The sequence below is a fragment of the Colletotrichum acutatum genome, assembly GCF_030867785.1.
Source record: "Colletotrichum acutatum strain CBS 112980 chromosome Unknown BDZ83scaffold_54, whole genome shotgun sequence".
In the NCBI taxonomy this organism is placed as follows: Eukaryota; Fungi; Ascomycota; class Sordariomycetes; order Glomerellales; family Glomerellaceae; genus Colletotrichum; species Colletotrichum acutatum.
This window is the reverse complement of record NW_026849048.1, coordinates 109,941-128,950: the sequence shown is the minus strand read 5'-3', so window position 1 is coordinate 128,950 and position 19,010 is coordinate 109,941. Positions and strand designations below refer to the sequence as shown.

The following is a 19,010-nucleotide window of genomic DNA, read 5'->3' as shown; positions in this document are numbered from 1 at the left end:
CTGTTAGAGTAATACTACTATAGATATGCTGAAGCCTTCCCGGCACCCTGTCTACAGGCAAGCAACAAGTCATCGCACCGCATGGCATGGCTTCACGTGCTGATTCGGCAGTGGTAGTTCCACGGCGTGCCAATTACAGCTCGCGTGACGATAGCTTAACTCATGTACTGTAACCAGAGCATTGAGACATACCGGCTCCGCGGAACGGGTTCAGTCGGGGGGTGCTGCCGCACGAGATAATTCCCTGCGAAAAGAAAAAGCCCGATGGAACATACGCCCGTTGAGTTTCGATAGATGAAGCCCAACGTGACGAACATGGTCTGATGCGACGAATGAGAGGTCCACGAAATTCTGTCCATGTTCTCATCAAGGATTGCCGTACTGTGGTAGAACAGCAAGAGCAGCTCGGCTGGCCGATATCGAAACGCTAACGCATGCTCAATGCAGTGTAATCGGCCCTCTTGTTTGTCTGAGGCCTGCCAATGTGTCGACTACACTTGCATTGCAGATGTCTTCCTGCAAGATAACCAGCAAGAGCCCTGAACGTGACAATGTGCGTTATAGAAACTGAGGCTGAATAGCTGTCATTGTATCGTTTTGGAGATGGCTTGCCATATCTTGATACCGACAAAGGCAGCGCTCCCAAGTTGGGTCTGTCGGGTCACCATAAAAGGCAAGGTCGTATCAATGAGACAAAGAAAGACACCCGCCGCTTCGCCGGGGTCCGTCCCGGAGGCGTCGATCTTCCGAGGATGGCCCCAATGGAAATCTCTAGCGTAGGGATAGAACCAAGGATTCTGGAGCTCAGAGTTGGAAGTGCGATGGAGCATCCGACGGCAGGGCCGGTACAAGCACTCTCGAGGCCACGATCAACATGTTGGCTCCAGCTGTTACTCGCCACCCATGGGAAACATAGGGGAGCTAGAAGCACACTCCTTGCCGATCGTCGAATTCAGTTCCGAGGCAAATCGTCCGAGCTGCTGGGACAGAGCACGACTAAAGTGTTCCATTGGAAAGGGCATGGGCATTGTTTATGTTGTATCCTTAGTCTCTTTATAGAAAACCTTTGGGCTCGTGTTGATGATAGTCAAATCTCGATGATGTTTTGAGTAAATTCAAAGTATGATTTGTCTGGGAGGTAAACCCATTGTCACCATAATGGTGTAAGCAATGGTATTCCAAGAAAATCATCGTCCGAAGTTCTGCAACTCTTTGACATGGAGCTGCTGCGTGCTTTGGCTTTGGCCCCGGGAGGCCTACACTACCTTACTTCAGCTGAACGTTGTTTCCTCAGTCTCGTATCGGGGCCAGACGATGGCTGTTGGTGAGATGCCGTAAGCCAAGACAACAGGCGCGCGGTGGGCCTTTGGACGCTGGCCGAGTCTGTGTCTGGCACCTGGATAGGAGATGGTTCGAGTTGAGCTTTGACGCCATCGCGACACGACGGCGATGGTCTTGACGTGACGGTGGAAATTGCGGTAGGGAGGCCAGGAGGGGGCCAAGACGGGCCATGACAGACCGGCTCAATACTGTCGGGCGCTATTGGATCTAGTCCCGAAGGGGCAGCATCCCTTATCGTGTCTTTTTCGTCCGACCAGCGACCGCATCAAGGACCAGGGTGCCAGCATAAGAGCAGACAGGGGCTTTAATGCAGGTACAAGGGCATCGTTGAGCGAACTGGCCGATGCATGCACGCCACCGAGCTAACGAGCGCACCAGAACAAGCCGCATGGGCAAATCTCTTGCTGCTTTTCCTGGCCACCTGTGTACACAACGGATACAGCTGCTGCTTTTTGGTGAGCGACGCCGAGAAGCATAGGGAGCTGGAACCAACCCGCCCGAGGAAGCAAGGTAACGACGGCTAGACGGGAAGCGGGCCAGGCAAGGGCCAAGGGGTGCTGCTGGCAGGCGGAGACTGAGGGAGACCGAGAGCAGTCGGTACTTGCGATGTTGCCATCATACATAGTATGTCCAGGGCTGAAGGTGAAGCGTTCTGCAATGTTTCAATAGTGAGGTTTCGTGGTGGCCGTAGTCGCGGTGCCGGAGGGCATGATGAGATAGTGATCCTTGGCTATTCTTGCGAGGTCTACTCCGTACAAGGCGGCGCGTACATGGCGAGAGCTGAATTAGAAGCGCCGAGATGCATAGGTAGGTTTGGTGGGTGACGGAGCCCATGGTGCGTGTCAGGACTATCTTGGGTGGTAATATTGGGCAAACGGCGAGGCCAGACCACACGAAGCGGGACTGGAGTGCTTCAGGTCTGGATTGATCGAGGTGAGGACGATGGGGAGGCCGAAGAAACGAACGAGGATTGTCGTCGTCGAAGTGTTTGTGAAAGAAACAAATGCGGCCCCGTCCGAACTAGCAAAAGACCGGATCCAAAGTTAACAACAAGAGGTGGGCAAGCTGAAAGGAGATCGAGGAGGGGCGTCGGGGGTGGTACGTGGAGAGGAAGAGGAAGATGGGAGGAGGAAAATAGCAAGAAGACGCGACGAAAAGAGACTGCTGAAGGTGAGGGGTGTGCGAGCGAATATGGGAAGAAATGGGGGACTTCAGTACGTACAGTATGCGGACTCGGTTGATGATTTCCACTGTGGCTAAATTAGGGGTCTCGACGGCTGAAGTCTCACTGTGAGGTAGCGGGTATGGCGCTGATCCAAGCTATCCACCGTACTGTATGAAGTAACTGAATATGGACGAGATAAGCACTGTCAAAGGTCACGCCTCTCAAAATCAGCAGAATGTGCAAAAAAAGTACTTTGGCACAAGTACCCGAATCGCACTTGACCTTCCTCATCTTAGCTCGCCCAGGAGGAGCAAGAGCGCCTTTGATCTGCCTGCGTCTTCTCCTGTTGGCGGCGACCTGAGTCCCTGGCCTTGCCTTTTACCTCCCCGGTCTCGCCTTTTTCCTTCAAGCCCAGCTAGGATTTCTTTCTTCTCTCCTTCGCCTTGTCCGTCGTTGGGAACACTACAAATCTTTCCCTTGCCGCTCTTTCTCACTGCCGTCGAAAGAACTAACTCATCTGCACTGGCACTGCGACAACCGGCAAGTCCATCGACAGATCGCGGCTCTACATTCGTTATACCCACGCTTGCTTACCGTCGACTTTCTCGAGGAACACGTACTATCTCTCTGCGTCAAGCCGCAAGGCCATTCCCTTCTCTCGCCAACCTCAACCCTCGTCTATAACCCATCATGGATCAGGACCAGTACAACCAGGGCTACTACTCTCGCCCAGCAGCTGGAATGCCTTCACAGGCCACCACCGCTGCCGGAACCCCTCTTCGTCCCGGCACGCCCAACACGGAGAACAGCCGTAATCCCTTTGGCGATGGTGTCGAGTCCCAAGCTTCTCAGAGAGGCCCCATGGCCGGTACACCAATGGGCACGAACCCATTTGGCACGCCTGCCGTTTCCCGACCTGCCTCGAGCTTCGGCTCGTCCAGTGCCATTGGCGCACGCTTCGATGAGCGATCCCAGCGGTACTTCCACTCCAGACGTATCCGCAAGGAGGATATTGAGAAGCCTTGGTTGGACAAGGCCGACCCCAAGGAGAAATGGGTCACCATCATTCCTATTGTCGGTATCTTTATCGGCCTTGCCGTCTCTGGCTTCCTCGTCTGGGACGGTATCAGAAGTGTCGTCAAGCACAAGTACTGTCCTGTGCTCATTGAGGATTTCTCCGGCAGCAGTCTGGACACAAATATCTGGACCCAGGAGGTGCAAGTTGGCGGCTTTGGGTACGTTTCCTTGATTGCATTCCTCTTCCCCGCACCACGCTAACTAAATTCCAAGCAATGGCGAATTCCAGATGACCACTGCCGACAACGAGAACGTCTTCCTCAAGGACGGCAACTTGGTCATCCGTCCCACTCTCCAAGACTCCGCTCTTATTGAGAAGGACACCGAGATTGACTTGCTCAAGGATGGAACTTGCACTTCCACCGAGTTCTCTGCCTGTGTTACTGCCACCAACACCACCTCTGGCAACTCTTCCATTGTCCCCCCTACCAAGTCTGGTCGCATCAATACCAAGAAGGGTGCCACTCTCAAGTATGGCCGCGTCGAGGTCGTCGCCAAGCTGCCCAAGGGTGATTGGCTCTGGCCCGCTATCTGGATGATGCCCGTCGAGGATACCTACGGTGCCTGGCCCCTGTCGGGTGAGATTGATATCATGGAGTCTCGCGGTAACAACTGGACCTATGCTCAGGGCGGTAACAACATCGTCTCCTCTGCTCTGCACTGGGGCCCCGACCAGGCCAACGATGCCTGGTGGAGAACCAACAACAAGCGTCAGGCTCTGCACACGACCTATGGTGATGAGTTCAACACTTTCGGTCTGGAATGGTCCCAGAAGTACCTCTTCACCTACGTCAACAGCCGCCTGCTCCAGGTTCTCTACACCAACTTTGACGAGCCCATGTGGAAGCGTGGTGACTTCCCCCAGACCAACTCCAACGGTTCTCGCCTGGAGGACGTCTGGAGTCAAACTGGCCGTTCCAACACCCCCTTTGACCAGAAGTTCTACCTCATCATCAACGTCGCCGTCGGTGGTACTAACGGCTGGTTCGAGGATGGTCAGTCTGGCAAGCCCTGGGTTGGAAGCAGCCCCAACGCCAAGAAGGACTTCTGGAATGCTCGCGACCAATGGTACCCCACGTGGACTCAGCCCGAGCTCACTGTCCAGAAGGTTTCCATGTGGCAGCAGTGCGACGGCAACGAGGAGCTGTAAAAGCCCACTCGAATGGCCATTTCTCTTTTTGAATTTTCCGAACATTTACATATAGACGGCTACATGCACAATTGGGATAGATGACGGGAGCGCGGTGCGGCTTTAACAACGGAAGGCGATTACTCTGGAATACCAACTCGGGGTTACTTACCCAGGTGCTTTGAGCACATGTATTTGATGACAATATCTTGGGTTACGATTGGGATATTGGGAGATGCAAACATATTACCATCTAATGAATTTGAAAACTTACATAACCAACTTCATGCGATCGAACGTCCATTGCCCGAAATGAGTACATCTGCAGCTTGCTTGATTAATTCTAGGCTTCAACACTCTCAGGAGGCAGCTAACATCAGAGCCATGCCACTGCCGGCAGCTTGAGATCCCTGCATTCCGAGACTCAAGGTAGGTAAATGGCCGATGCAGTCATCACCACCACTGCAACCGACACCAGCCAGCTGCTGTCAGACGGCGCATGTTACCTACTCACCTTCAGTGTTCGAGGGTCGTGGCTCCCACAGTCTGCAGATACGGCACCTCCAAGTTTACGGTCTACCTTGGGTTGGCTGGCTTATCACAGCGCCCGGCCAACACCTGCACAACAAGGGGCTAGAATCGATAAACCCAGCAAAGACAACCCTGCGGCGGGCGACTGGTGCATTATTACAGCGTTGGGTGGCAGCAAAAACCAGCTGTGACAGCCTGAAGCCAAGAATCAAGGGTCGGAAGACTGGGGACCTTGGGATCCGGCCGTAGCTCATCGAATCACCATCCCATTTCGCTGGATCGTCGCGAAGCGTTTTTTTTTTATTTTTTATTTTTACGTTTCGTTGACCTTTGCCAGGTTTTTCTGATGACACTGGATGCAATGCTACTTTCTGATGATTGTTCGGGCGGAGGCCTTTGCCACCGGCACCTCTGGGCATCTGCTAGCGTCCGGCATTCTTGCTTTGCTCACGTTCGTTCCCGCCACAAAATTAGTTGCCCTCTTTTATCCGTACCTTTTGCAATCCTCCTTTGATTTCGGCAGGATGCACTGTAATTGATATAGTAAGATTGAGAACTTCATCAAAAACATCAGCCTTTCATTAAGGCGGCGGAGATCTCAGTGTTACAGATACACAAGATAACTAGGCCCTGTGGCTCTGTCGTGTGTATGTTGCTTCTTTTTTTTTCTTTCTCAAAAGTAGGTCTCGGGCTGCACAAGCTGGGGTAAGTCACAAATGAGACCAATTCGCCCCCTCCCCTCCGAACCGGCTGTGTGAGACTGTCCCGCATCAAATATAGAGTTGAAGAAAGACCTCGTGGGGCGAGGGAGAAAGCATGGGGAGGTTTGTTACATTGTGTAAAACCCATGCTTTTGGGGTACTGGTTGATTGTGGCGATGCCATTTATGTCTTATACCTGATCTGCCGTGAGTCGAACATGTTATCCCTTCTGCGTCATCGTGTGTGATCAAGCATCAAGTACTGAGGTATGTGCGTGTGATAATGAGGCAAGAGCATGAAGATGAACCTCTGTGCAGTAAGGGCGCATACCAGATGGCAGCCCCGATTGACCGGGAGAAACAGGGCTCAGAATCTATCCGTGAGTCTTTGGCTGTCTCTGTTTCTACGAATTCTCCATGTCCGAACAATTCGTTGTGAGAGCCGTCCGTGTATCAACGCAGTAGTATCCGTAGGTGTTGGTAGGAACCCACAAGTTCAGGTTCAAGGTGAGCTTCAGGTCGACGACACCTTGGGGTCACCGCAGTGGGTACCTCTCAGTTCAACCCTGGGAGAGCCTAAGGTCAAGCGGCCGCCAATCTCGATCCTCATCACATAAAGTGGGAACATGGAGGATTCAATCACTCAAGTCCAAGGACAACAATGAAATTCAAGGTTATGAGCAAGCTTATGGGAAAAAGTGGTGTACATACCACCCAGGTCCACTGCATTTCGATCCAGCAATGGGATAAGAAAGATCCATTAGATAGGGTATGTGGTAGCGGGCGATCGCGCCCACACTCGCCTCAGGCTCTCGGTGGAATTTCAAGACTCGCAGTCACTTCAAAGGCAACGGATAAGTGAAGCGACGTTGATTCGGCGGGACTCGGTCAACGCGGGAAGTATGGACATGAGGGCGAAGATCGGGGATTTGGGACTTTTGCGAGGATTCGCATGAGCGTGTTGATGAATTACGGTGGCCATGGTGGGTGGGAGGTCTGTTCTTTTCCCGCTCATGCCCGCACCAACACAGCAAAATGGAACCTTGGCCATCTCAGTTGGCAAGCGCCCGGCTGCTTGGGAATCAGGAAGCCTGGCAAGGATTGCTACTCTCCCTCGGACGAGGGTTGCCGGCCGAAGAGCAGACTCGCGAGGACTCTCCAGTCTTGAGGCTGTGCTGGAGGTCCACGGCCTTTGGATGCGAATGTGTATCTTGCCCTCTTTCTGCTGAATGCATGTCACCACTTTAGATGTTGTTTCCCGCATGGCGTCCGATATGGCCATGTGTCGCGTCACACAAGCGACGCAAGCGCAGATACGAGCTGCCCCGGCTCCCGACTTCCTTTGTCACATTAATTTTCGGTGCGAGCCGTGAAGTGAAAGAGAACCGGGCAGTCCCACGCCCGGAATCGCGGCAAGGCTGGGCAGCACAGCATGGTCTTTGTGCGCGCGCGGCCCACGATTAGCGATGCTGGGTCCAGCCGTCGTTGCCGATTTACACAAGTTCCCGACTGTTCGCATTGTTACAAAGCTGACGTCGCCTACCATGCCACGGACCCTTTCTTGGTATGAGATCTTGTCCATCTTTGATCCTTTCAGGTCGCCACAAGATACACCTCTTACACGGTAGGCAAATCTGGCGGGGACAAGATACCGGAGCGATTGCTATTAGCAGGGAATGTCCCGCATCCCAGGGTCTCCGTACACGTGTGAATTCATTTGTTCTGGGGGTCTCGATGGACAAACGATGGAGAAACACCGCCCTGACCTCAGCTTGAAAAATGGGCTGATGGAGCATTTCGATGGTTTGTTTCCTCTCGCTAAGAAGTGGATTGAAAACACGTCTCGATTGTGCGGCCTCTTTTGAGGTATCCAATTCGTATGGGTCTGGCCCGGCCTGGCCTGGATACTCTCCGTAGACAAGGTCACAGCCCGACAAGGGGTCTTTCACGTTTTTCTCTCCGGAGGATCCGCCCGCGATTCTTGACTGCCCACAATCCATTCACCCATGCCGGTGGGTCGGAAGATCACCGGGGCCCGAGGAATTTCGCCGACAAGCTAGATCAAGCTACGGGTAGTGTTTTTTCACAACAACCTGAATGGGGACTCGGGGACAAAAGACAGGAGCTGAGGCGTGCCGCTGTCACCGGCATGCTGTCGTCAAGGGTGAGCTGTCAGTCACACCGGACGACAAGCCTGTCGTGGCCTTGGCCGTGTAAGTGGGCGGGCGGTGCGTGCGTGGGTATTGAAGCCGCGATACCAAGGTTGCCCGCTTGAACGCTCGGCAGATGAGTCGAGTAAGCCCCTACAGCAAGCTACAAGGCTACAGCAGGACGTCAAGGTGAGATTGTCGGCTGCCGGCAACATGCTTCCGCCGCATGGAGGATTGCGAAATCCTGCTTTGCCATCACAGTCAAGTCTTATCTCGACGAGGGGTGCGAAAGGTGTGATTGAGGACCTGAAGCCTGGAACCTGATAGTGAAAAGGACTATGGGGGACGGCCGCGAAATGATCGCACCCGACAGGATGGATGACACGGCTATTCTGGGAATAGACAAGAGTGTGAGACAGAAAGTGACAACGGTCCACGGACAAAGTCGCACGCGTCAGTCGACGATAGTCCAGAGCCGGTTGTAGCGGACATTTTGCGAGGACCCAGGACGGCGGATTGAGGTGAAATTGCGATACAGAACGCCACCGGCGAGTCGCCTAGGGACATCCCACGTTGCAAGTCAGGTAGTCGTCGCGGCTGCGGCTGAAGACCCTGGACGATATTGGACTTTGACAACAACAAGTCTAGAGAGCCCACCCCAGTCTCATTACCCCCTCCCCCTATTATCGTCTACTCCTCTGGTCCTGCTGAGTGAACAGTGCGTGCGCGGAAAATGATCGTAGCTAGACGGGAAGCGATGAGAGAGGCCGCGTAGTGTTCTCCTGAAAATAAGAGCGCGCCAAAGTTGCGTTACCCCTTATCCTCACTTGCGTGGAAATTGGCACTTCAGCCACGATATCTACCATCGCAACATCGCTCGTTTCTGATTGGGTGTAAAGAGCTAGGCTTGTGGGGGAGAAGGGGAGGAAAATGAGGTGTGGCCCAGTGTGGCTGCTGCCGAAGCCTAGAATTCAGACAAAAAGCTTATACGTGCTGCACCGCCGACAGATGGTAGGCTTGACTCGACAAGCGTGCCAGATTTGGCCTCGTTGGCGAGAATAAGACGGGCGTAAGCATGCTATCGACGGGGAATAAGGCCTTGATTTGGCGAGACGCCAACGTAGGTAAGATTTTGATAGAGAGCACAATTGCGATATCGATAGTTGAGGCGGCAAGTCCAGACAGTGTGGTCCTTGATAAGCTTAATTGCGTGAGATGACAGGGGACCATGCTGATATTGGTCCTTAACATGCTCGCTTCGGCGTACCCCTACCTATACTCCATGTGCTGTCACTTTTGCTGACAGGTGCTGTGGCAATCCAGTCTACATCGTAAACGGCGGCGGTTGAGGCATTCAAAGGCGAGAAGGTGGGTTGATGAACAGGACCGGATCTTGCTGCCCTCTCATCCAACGAACGGGCTGTTCCAAGGGTAGGCCTCGGAGCCGTTGGGTTCACATTCGCAGGGCGTCACATCTCACTACTGGCGTCAGTTGCCACAAGCCATCATCTCGATTTCTATGCTGTTCCTGTGGAAGACTCGAGATTCAAACGGTCAACGAGCTGACTGGTTGAGCAAGCCAAAGTTGGGCGAGAAGGTGCATGAGTGTGAGCGAGCGAGTGTGTGTAGTGCGAGTGAGTGTGTGTGGTTTGCCGTGGCTTGGATTGGCCGGAACACACCCTTGCCGGCATCCTTCTCTGATGCTCTTGACGCAAGTTCCCTACCGAATACGAAGAATTGGCGGGTTGGGCACACTCAGATTTAGACCGCCTTCAGAAAACATTAATTATCCGCAATGTTTATTTTACTCATTCTTTCGAGGACCAACGCACTTGTTCTTTTTTTTCTTTTTTTCTTTTCTTTCCGGATAGGTACATGCAACTGACCCGCCCCAAGGTATAGCTCATGGTGGTGGTGGTGTGCTCGTACCCGCAAAAAACATGTCGGAAGATTTGGAGATCACGACCAAGAAACGAGCACTCCATATCACGTCTGAAGCTGATCTTGCCGTGCACCGAGTGTTCAGCTTCAAGCGGGTCTGGAGGCTCTCGAGATGCTAGTTGCATAAACGATTTGTTACGTCAGCCATGGCTCAGAGTGAAACGACCGTCGGTGAAGGAATCCAATATTGAGCAACTTCGGCGGAGTTGCCCGCCCCCTTGCGCGACCGGCAGAAGTGCTTCCCTCAAAACGTGGCTATTCTTTGTGCTAGTTCATCCTGCTGTAATTGTTGATATCAGACTTGAGATGGCGTGCTAGGCAGTGAGAGCATCGCTAGATCTCTCTCACACACACGATGACTGGCCACATAAACGGGGTATCCAAAGACTGAAAATGAATGACGTGAACTCCGCCCTCGAGGGCTGCATATTGCAACGTGCTGGAGAAGATACGAGTTTGATAGGCGTTGCAGTGCCTCGCAGTCTCTTCACAAAGGGCAACAATGGACAAAGACCTGATCTGCTCATGAGAAAATCCACCGTCCTGGTCGGCCAGAGTCAGGTATCGCGCCGCCGTCTCATCTTTTCTTAGCGGTGTCATCATGGCTTTGAGCACCGCCTCAGTTAGCCTGCTGGTGTACGAAGTACCTACGTAGTAGCTTTAGTCGTTCCATAAGCTCCATCTGTTTTCTGTTAGCGCCCCGTAATATTTTTCAATTTTTGGATATTCTTTTTTCTCTGGCCTCCAAGAAAAGACTTTCTCCTGTGGCTAATGAGCCGGGCACCCGTTGTTCGTTTGCTTAGCGTGGTAAGCATGGACGAACCCCTGTTTGCACAGCAGGCCCATGCCATGCTCGCTGCTTTAATGGCGAACAGAGCAGTGAAGAGGACGCTCAGGTACGGATACTCTTTCTCATTGCGGGAAGTCCTGCGACAAGCTGGGTATATCGCTTTCGTAAGGCGTGAGATGAACAGGTACGTTTCTGTTGATCGACTTTTCGCTTTTCGATATGACCTTATCTGCGTCTCTGCCACCCCCGCAAGATTTCATTCGGCACGTCATCCTCGCCGTCTGGTAGATGTCATTCAGCTTCTTTGTTGTTCGTCCTGAGGCATCGGAAATGTTCCAGGTTCGGCATTTTTGTGTCTTTGTCTTTGCCTTTGCAGCCGCAGCGTTGTAAAACAGTTGAAGAGTTGCCAACATGAGGCGTGGCAGCAGTTTCGTACGCAATGGCTGTGCCCCTCCCACCAAGAGAGAGTCTGGTCCTCTGTGGGCATCCTGTTGCATAACGCAGCCACGCAGCCACGGCCAAGGGTCCAGCTTCAAGTTGTAGCTATTGAATGTTAGCACCTCCGCTGGTGGGGGCACTTCTCAGCCAGCCTGAAGTGTTGACATGTGGTCTCGGCATGGCTGGATAAGGCATCGTGCAACATGAGGATACCTATCTGGTCATGTCCTGTGAACCGATAGAGTGATAGACTAGTGGCGCAAGGAGATGAGGGCGGGCGGCTTCATCCACATCGCTGGAAACCGCCTTTCAGCTTACCGCCTCGAGACAACTTGGATGCTTGTTTGGCTGGCTATTGAGATTGGCGACAAATGTCGCAGTGCTCGATGGCTCACAAAGGGATGCTGGCTGGTGACAATGACCAGGCGTTCAATGGACCCTGAATTTCGACGTGACAGGAACGACATGGCTTTGCCAAATAACAGCTCCGACGAGTGCGGCTGATATCTCAAAGTCGTGACAGTAGCTTCTAGCTAATATCGACGTTTGGCAGCCATCTGAACCCGTTGATACAGTCAGCAGCAGAGGCATACGGCGTAGAGCAATGCGGCAGTGGGTCTAATAAGATAACGCAGGCCGATATACTGGACATTTCCCGTTGGTATCACATTTCTGACTCGAGACAAGATGTGTAAGGTACACTTGCCATGAAGACTATGCGGGCTAGTAGCCAATTCCCAAGCAGCGGCCACATGTCAGTCGTGGCGGTCTACCGTTATTCAGCTCTAGTGCTGGGATTGATACAGACAAGAATAGTTTGGTGTATCCATATCCGTACTCTGGCAGATATAAAACGTATGTGGTCTCGGGCAAATACTATCATTGTATTCTTTGGTGGTGGAGGTATCTCATGTGGATTCGTACAACGTTGAAATCTTCGGTGCTTTGTGCAGTGTGCGGGGCCGGAGGCGATGCGGTTATGATGGAGGCTCTCGGTCCCGGACGATTTTTTCAGGTGTAGTGCTGCACGGGGAGGACGGTGAGAGAGAAACAAAGAGACGGATAGATGCCAAGCGGCAACGGTGCCGGCATCAACTCGGGATACGGACCAGGTTGTAGGAAGTGGCACGGGTGGAATTGCGAGTTTGACAGGTCGGTGATGTTGATCCCTGAGTGGTCGGCAATGCGTATCCGCAGATGCGGCTCCCAAGATGTCGGTGTGTGCGTGAGGTCTAAGAAAAGAAGTGTTCCGTTTGGCGATGTAAGTTTCCAAAGGCTGAAAGGAAAGGAAGCGGGAGAGTAGACGGAAGCAGCTTAGACGGGCCACGAGAGAAAATGACAGAGCGCCACCCCGGTAACCGCTCACCTGCTATCGGCCGCCATGGCTACCCGCGTCTGTTGATTATCAAAGCCCCAAAGTCCCAAGTGCGAAATGTGAATTGGCGAGCTTGCGTATTCTCTGCTGATGCTGCGGAATGAGGTGAGGAAGCAAGTCCGAGCCCAAGGACCCAAAAGGTCGAGATGACGAGCCAAGAGACTACCATCTCAGGTAAGGAAAGAACCTAACCTTGGGTCGCCGAAGAAGCGGTGCCTTCCACTTGGTCCCGGCAGCACCTAGCGTGTTTGTTTGGTGTGTCCGAGGGCCCCACATTTGGCACCAGTTCCCCATCAGACAAGGGAAGGCACAGACCAAGACAAGGCTTCGGCTCAGGCACAGGCGCGGCGCTCAAGTAAAGTAAGCGGAGCCCGGTGGCCCGTCTCTTTCCATCCTTGTCACTCTTCGGCCGGCTGGCCCCTTCCTCACCCCTGATCCCAGCTCTTACCCCCTGGTGCCCAGTACACTATGGAGTCCCCAAGTGAAGGGGCAGCAGGGCAACCTCCCACACCCCTCCTTCTTCCCTTGTTCCTTGCTTTTCTGCCTGGAACGACTTCTATTGGCTCCATGTCTCTCGTAACCCGCAATAATTCTTACTTCCACCTTCCCATTCAGCACACAGAGTTGTCCCTTGTCCTTGACATTTTGGTACGGGTAGCCACGATGTCCTCACTCCTCGGTCGTCCTTTCCTCAGGTTCCCCCCCAACTTCAAACTCCCAGAACCACGCCCCCTTGTTCCCATTGTTGCTCTTACCGTATCCGGGCATCATGGCTTTCGGCGCTGAAAAATACGTTGTAGTTTTCTAGTTTTTTTCTCACTTCTCTTTCTTCCCTTCTAGCGGTAGCCTCTGTCTACTGATGTATTCACGTTATTCTTCCGTACCTACGGACTAAACCCCTTCAAGCCAAGCTACCAATTTCCACTGCAGGCTTCTATACCCAGTCTCGCCTGCACCTTGTCCCATTAAACCACTGCATCGTCGCCCTTTTTTTCATTTCCACCCCGAGAGGAGAACGTGAGATTCCCAGTTATTGCTGCTTTTCCAAGCGCGCCTTTCTTTTGCATCCTCCCTCCTCTAGGCTCTGTCTATCCCCCCCTCTCCGATCCCTCGCTTCGTCCACACTTCAAACTAGTGATCCCAGCTTCAGCGTGGCGAGCACCGCGAAGATCTCCGGCAACCAGAACACGGCTGCTACCATAAGGTCGCTAGCACATCGCATCATATCCCAATCGACGGGAACCACCTAGACACGCCCTCCCACGAAGTAGACGCCTTCCTAGATAACCCGTGCAGACCAGGGCAGCGCCCCAGCGTCCGATTGTTGTCTTTGCCCGTTCTCTCAGCATCCAATTCCCAGAACCTTGGCTCGCCGTGCCTCATCCGCGCAACTGTACTTCGTACTGCGTAAACAGAGAAGAATCCCATACCTTAGGTACTGTACCCCATCCAGTCCGTTCACTCGCTTATACGGTATACCGGGCGATTATTGCAAATCCCATCACCACGTTCCCCTCTCACGTCCCATCCCGTTCGCTCCCCTCGGCAACTGCAGCAGGCCAGCAGCTCGTCTAAGGCGGGCAAGGAACGGTGTATCCGTCCGTACCGCTCGCCGTAGGGCATCTCCCGATTCCTTTCCCATCCCACCCCCCCTTGCTCTGTCTTCTGCCTCTAGTCTATGCTCTAGCCAAAGCTTTTGGATCTGGCTAGTAGGCATGACTCTCCTCTCTCACTCAACCATCCTCCCAACTATTACCCACTCACTCTCCCCTTCCGCTGCCCACCAACCTGCGCTCGCTCTGTCCGCCAGTCCCTCGCCTCCAAGACTGGCTTGTTGCGCTATCCGTCTGCACACCCACCCCTTGGTCGTGTTGGCGAGGCTCATCGACGCTTTCCCCGATTGGACTGGCCTTGTTTCTTGCCGCTCCTCATCCACCTCCCGTCGCTGTGTCTCTACCCTCCTCAATAACCTCTTGAACCCTCCCTCGTCTTCGACCACTAGTTGCCTTGTCTTCCCTTCTCTCATCCCTCGAGATCGTCTGCAAGACTAACCCTCAAGGCGCCCATCAGAGACCCCGAGGTTGTTTGCACTGTCTCGTGCCTCCTCCTAGGCTTGACTCTCGCCTTCCGGTCCACATTCCTCGACTCGACTTTAATTCGACTCGATCCGACATCTCGGCGTCTTTGTTCATGGTTCCTTGAACATTTCCGTACACTCGCTACTATCAGTTTCTGGTTCCACTCGGAAGCCTACACACTCGCTGTCACTGCCCACCTGACCTCCCTCTCGACCTGGTCACTTGCCTCAGCTTGGGCTTCATCGTCTTTTCAAGCTTGCTTCGTTCGACCCGCGTTCGAATACGGCAGCTCCCACTGCATTGCCCTTGTGTAACATATAGAGGTGCGCAACCTTTATGCCGTGATAGTTCCACTTGGAACAAGCTTGTGACTGCGGGATGTACTAACAGTATCAAAGTAGCTCGAATCGTAACGCACTTGGTCGACGACTCTCGGAACTCTATCAAAAGCTACCACGCCCGTCATCAACACGATGGGTCTCGGTGGCTATTTCAAGGCTGAGAAGCCTGAAGCTTCTGGCCGTGGCAGCCCACCACAGTCTGGCCGCGGTAATCAGGCTCCGGTCATGGAAAAAGACTCGAACAGAACGAGTACGAACGATATGGAACTCCAGCCACCCACTCCTCGCTACAACTCCCGCCCGCAGTCCATTTCTGGCCGATCGACGCACTCCAATGGTAGCTCCATGTTCCTCGACGACATCAAGCATGAGGTCATGGTCAACTACCTCTACCAGCAGCAGTGCTCTCACCTTTGGGTCAGTGACGGATCTGGCGAGGTCGAGGGTGTCCTCTTGCGCAAGTCCAGGGGTCAGTACATGGCTTGCCCTCCCCAATTGGGCACCTCCCCGTTCGCCCAGGCTTGCGCAGCTCTCAACGTCCAGTGTGCCATGACGGTGAACTCGCGTGTCATCAAGACTTTCCTTCAGTGGTCGCCCGACGCCGTCGATGTCCCTCTGATGAACGGTCTCCGAGTCCAGATTCTGCCCACTATTGAGGACCTTCCTCGAGCGAGAAAGCATCAATTCGCCGCCTTCATCGCTGCCGAAGGTCTTCTCATCGTCTGGGATGACGATGCGCTCCATCTCGTTCAGAGAGCCAAGGCTATCGAGTCCGAGCTCATGGAGCTTGTCTGGAAAGCCGGTGCTGAGGACGAAGAGGGTGATGAGAAGAAGGGTCCCAATGTTGGTGAGTACGAAATTGACGAGGAAAGCGGTCAAATCAAACCCGAGAAGCGCCCTGTCCACCTCCTCAACACCTACTTGGTGTCCGTCACTCTGGTTCTCGTCGTCGTTTCCCTCGGCGCTGCTTGGAGACAGCTGGCCATCGAAGTCTCTGTCGACGGAGACTACCTTCGTCTGGCTCTCGTCGCTCTCTTCCCGCTTCAGATATTCTTCACCCTCTTCTTCGCCCAGGTCATTGTCGGTTGCTTGGCTCAGATCTTCGGACCCATTCGCCAGTTGACCATCAACTCCAAGTTCTACTCAGCTCGTCCTCCTCCAAGACTGCAGAGCTCTTTCCTGCCCCACGTTACCGTCCAGTGCCCTGTTTACAAGGAGGGTCTCGGTGGTGTCATTGTCCCTACCGTCAAGTCCATCAAGCAGGCCATGTCCACCTATGAACTCCAGGGTGGCTCTGCCAACATGTTCATGAACGACGATGGTCTCCAGTTGATCTCTGAGGAGGAGCGCCGCGCTCGTATCGAGTTCTACGCCGACAACAGCATTGGATGGGTTGCCCGCCCCAAGCACGGCGAGAACGGCTTTACCCGCAAGGGCAAGTTCAAGAAGGCTTCCAACATGAACTTCGGTTTGATGATCTCCCTCAAGGTCGAAGAAAAGCTCCAGGCCATCAACCGCCCCAACGAATGGACTCAGCACGATGAGGCCCAGGCTTACGAGCAGGCTCTCAAGGAGGTTCTCGAGGACGATGGCCGTGCATGGGCTGACGGTAACATTCGTGTTGGCGACTACATTCTCATCATCGACTCTGACACCCAAGTTCCCGCTGATTGCTTCCTCGACGCCGTTTCCGAAATGGAGCAGTCCCCCGATGTCGGTATTATGCAATTCTCGTCTGGTGTCATGCAGGTCGTCCACACCTACTTCGAGAACGGTATTACTTTCTTCACCAATCTCATCTACAGCGCCATTCGGTACACTGTGTCTAACGGTGATGTCGCTCCTTTCGTCGGTCACAACGCTATTCTTCGCTGGAGTGCTATTCAGCAGGTCGGCTACTACGACGAGGATGGCTACGAAAAGTTCTGGTCCGAGTCGCACGTGTCTGAGGACTTCGATATGTCGCTTCGTCTTCAATGCAAGGGCTACATCATTCGCTTAGCTGCTTGGGCTGGTGAAGGCTTCAAGGAAGGTGTGTCGCTTACTGTGTACGATGAGCTTGCCCGTTGGGAGAAGTACGCCTACGGTTGCAACGAGCTTCTCTTCCACCCCATCCGCACTTGGCTCTGGAGAGGTCCCTTCACCCCGCTCTTCCGCACCTTCTTGTTCAGCAACATTCGTTTCACCTCCAAGATCACCGTCGTCTCATACATTGGTACTTACTACGCTATTGGCGCTGCCTGGATCATGACATCGGTCAACTACTTCCTCATGGGCTGGTACAACGGATACCTTGACAAGTACTATGTCGACTCGTGGCAGGTTTGGTTCTCCATCATCATTGTCTTCAACGGTCTCGGAAACGTCGCCCTCGCTATCATGCGTTACCGTCTCGGTGAGAAGAGCTTGTTGATGGCCTTCTTCGAGAACCTCAAGTGGACATTCCTGCTCGCCATCTTCCTCGGTGGCCTCAGTCTTCACGTTAGCCAAGCCCTGTTGGCTCACATGTTCGAGATCGACATGACGTGGGGTTCGACCTCCAAGGAAGCCGAGTTCTCCAACTTCTTCATTGAGGTGCCCAAGGTTTTGAAGAAGGTAAGCTATTATATACCACCCTCCCTTGCTGCTGCCAGATGTTTGCTCCACATTCCAGTGGTGCTTATTCATGGCCATGCATTCCAATCTCAATCACTTCGTATCCCATTTGAGCCGACGCTAACATTCCGTGACTAGTTCAAATTCTCCATGCTCTTCTCCTGCATCTTCATCGCCGGCATGATCATTCTTGCCGTCGCCGACTTCGTCCCCCACGACTGGCGCATCACCGACTTCGTCGCCATCCTTCCCATGGCCACCGTTTCGGCCAGTCACCTGCTCCTTCCCATTGCTCTCAACCCTGCGCTCATGACCTTCTCATGGTAAAAGATTTACCACGTTGGATCTGATGCTATTTACTATTTTCATGAGCCGTACGAGGCGACAAACATTGTACAGTGGGCGTTTTCCCGCAACGATATAGACATGGGACGGAGTTGCGAGGGGCTTTGATACCTAGATCCCAGCTTGAGCAGACCACGACATGATCAGTGGCACTCTTGTTTGTTTTCTGTTCTTTTCTACCATTTCACACAAAAGATGTCATGCCAAGTATCTTTAACACTTATATATAAAGCTTAATTATTATGACCATGAGGCGGCTCACCACGGAACCAATGGATGGAGGGAATAGGTTGGACCACGGGATAGGGCACGAAGTAGACGATGGTCACCAGACACACACACACACACACACACACGCCCAAGTGTTGGCATTTTATTCCACTAGCACAAATTTAGAGAAAATCGAGCCACGTTCTTTATCCATCTCACCCTACTTAAGCAATGTGATGTTGAGATGACTTTTGCTCTAAAACACAGACCAAAATACTGAGACGTGATGCTTGAGTAGAATAGCGTAGGCATGGCTGCCATATGGCCCTGGGGGGATGGAGAGCAGAGCTACCTTTCGTGGCAGCGTGAAAACGATAGATATGCCCGACCCAGCGGATACATGTCACATACGAGACGGAGGAGATCAAAGATACAAATTTAATTCGAATCGAGTTTTCGTTCCATCGTTCCAAAAAGGCTGTCTAGGGTGGGTTGTTGTCTTTGTCAATGTCTAACTCAACACCACCACATGAAAACGTAAGGAAAGCACGACAAAAAAGAGCCCATCCTGGATCCCGTCTATATGCAGAACGCCTTCTAATCCTGTCTGAACACGGATGGGGGGTGGGGAGAAGAGCGACGTCTCTACACGATCTTTCCCTTTTTTTTTCATCCCCTCCAATCCCTTCTATCCCCAAGATATCTCTGAAAGCAAAATAATCCCAACTTTTTCTTTCTTAGGAAAAGAGGTCGACCTCGTCTGTGAATATTCTGGTCATGCTCTTTTCTCTCTCGTTCTTAAAA

At 53.0% G+C, this 19,010-nt stretch overlaps 2 protein-coding genes across 2 annotated transcripts; both read left to right on the top strand.

The window, feature by feature from the left end:
* The first annotated feature begins 2,839 nt into the window (after positions 1–2,839).
* Positions 2,840–4,993, top strand: BDZ83DRAFT_700599 (beta-1,3-glucan-binding protein). Its single transcript, XM_060511430.1, has 2 exons — positions 2,840–3,741; positions 3,797–4,993. The coding sequence occupies exons 1-2, from the start codon at positions 3,197–3,199 to the stop codon at positions 4,731–4,733; spliced, it is 1,482 nt and encodes a 493-aa protein (XP_060364319.1). The 5' UTR covers positions 2,840–3,196; the 3' UTR covers positions 4,734–4,993.
* Positions 4,994–14,901: 9,908 nt separating this feature from the next.
* Positions 14,902–18,108, top strand: BDZ83DRAFT_357790 (glycosyl transferase family group 2-domain-containing protein). Its single transcript, XM_060502558.1, has 3 exons — positions 14,902–15,038; positions 15,114–17,651; positions 17,790–18,108. Exons 2-3 carry the CDS (start codon positions 15,189–15,191, stop codon positions 17,976–17,978), a joined length of 2,652 nt encoding a protein of 883 aa, XP_060364318.1. The 5' UTR covers positions 14,902–15,038; positions 15,114–15,188; the 3' UTR covers positions 17,979–18,108.
* Positions 18,109–19,010: the final 902 nt, after the last annotated feature.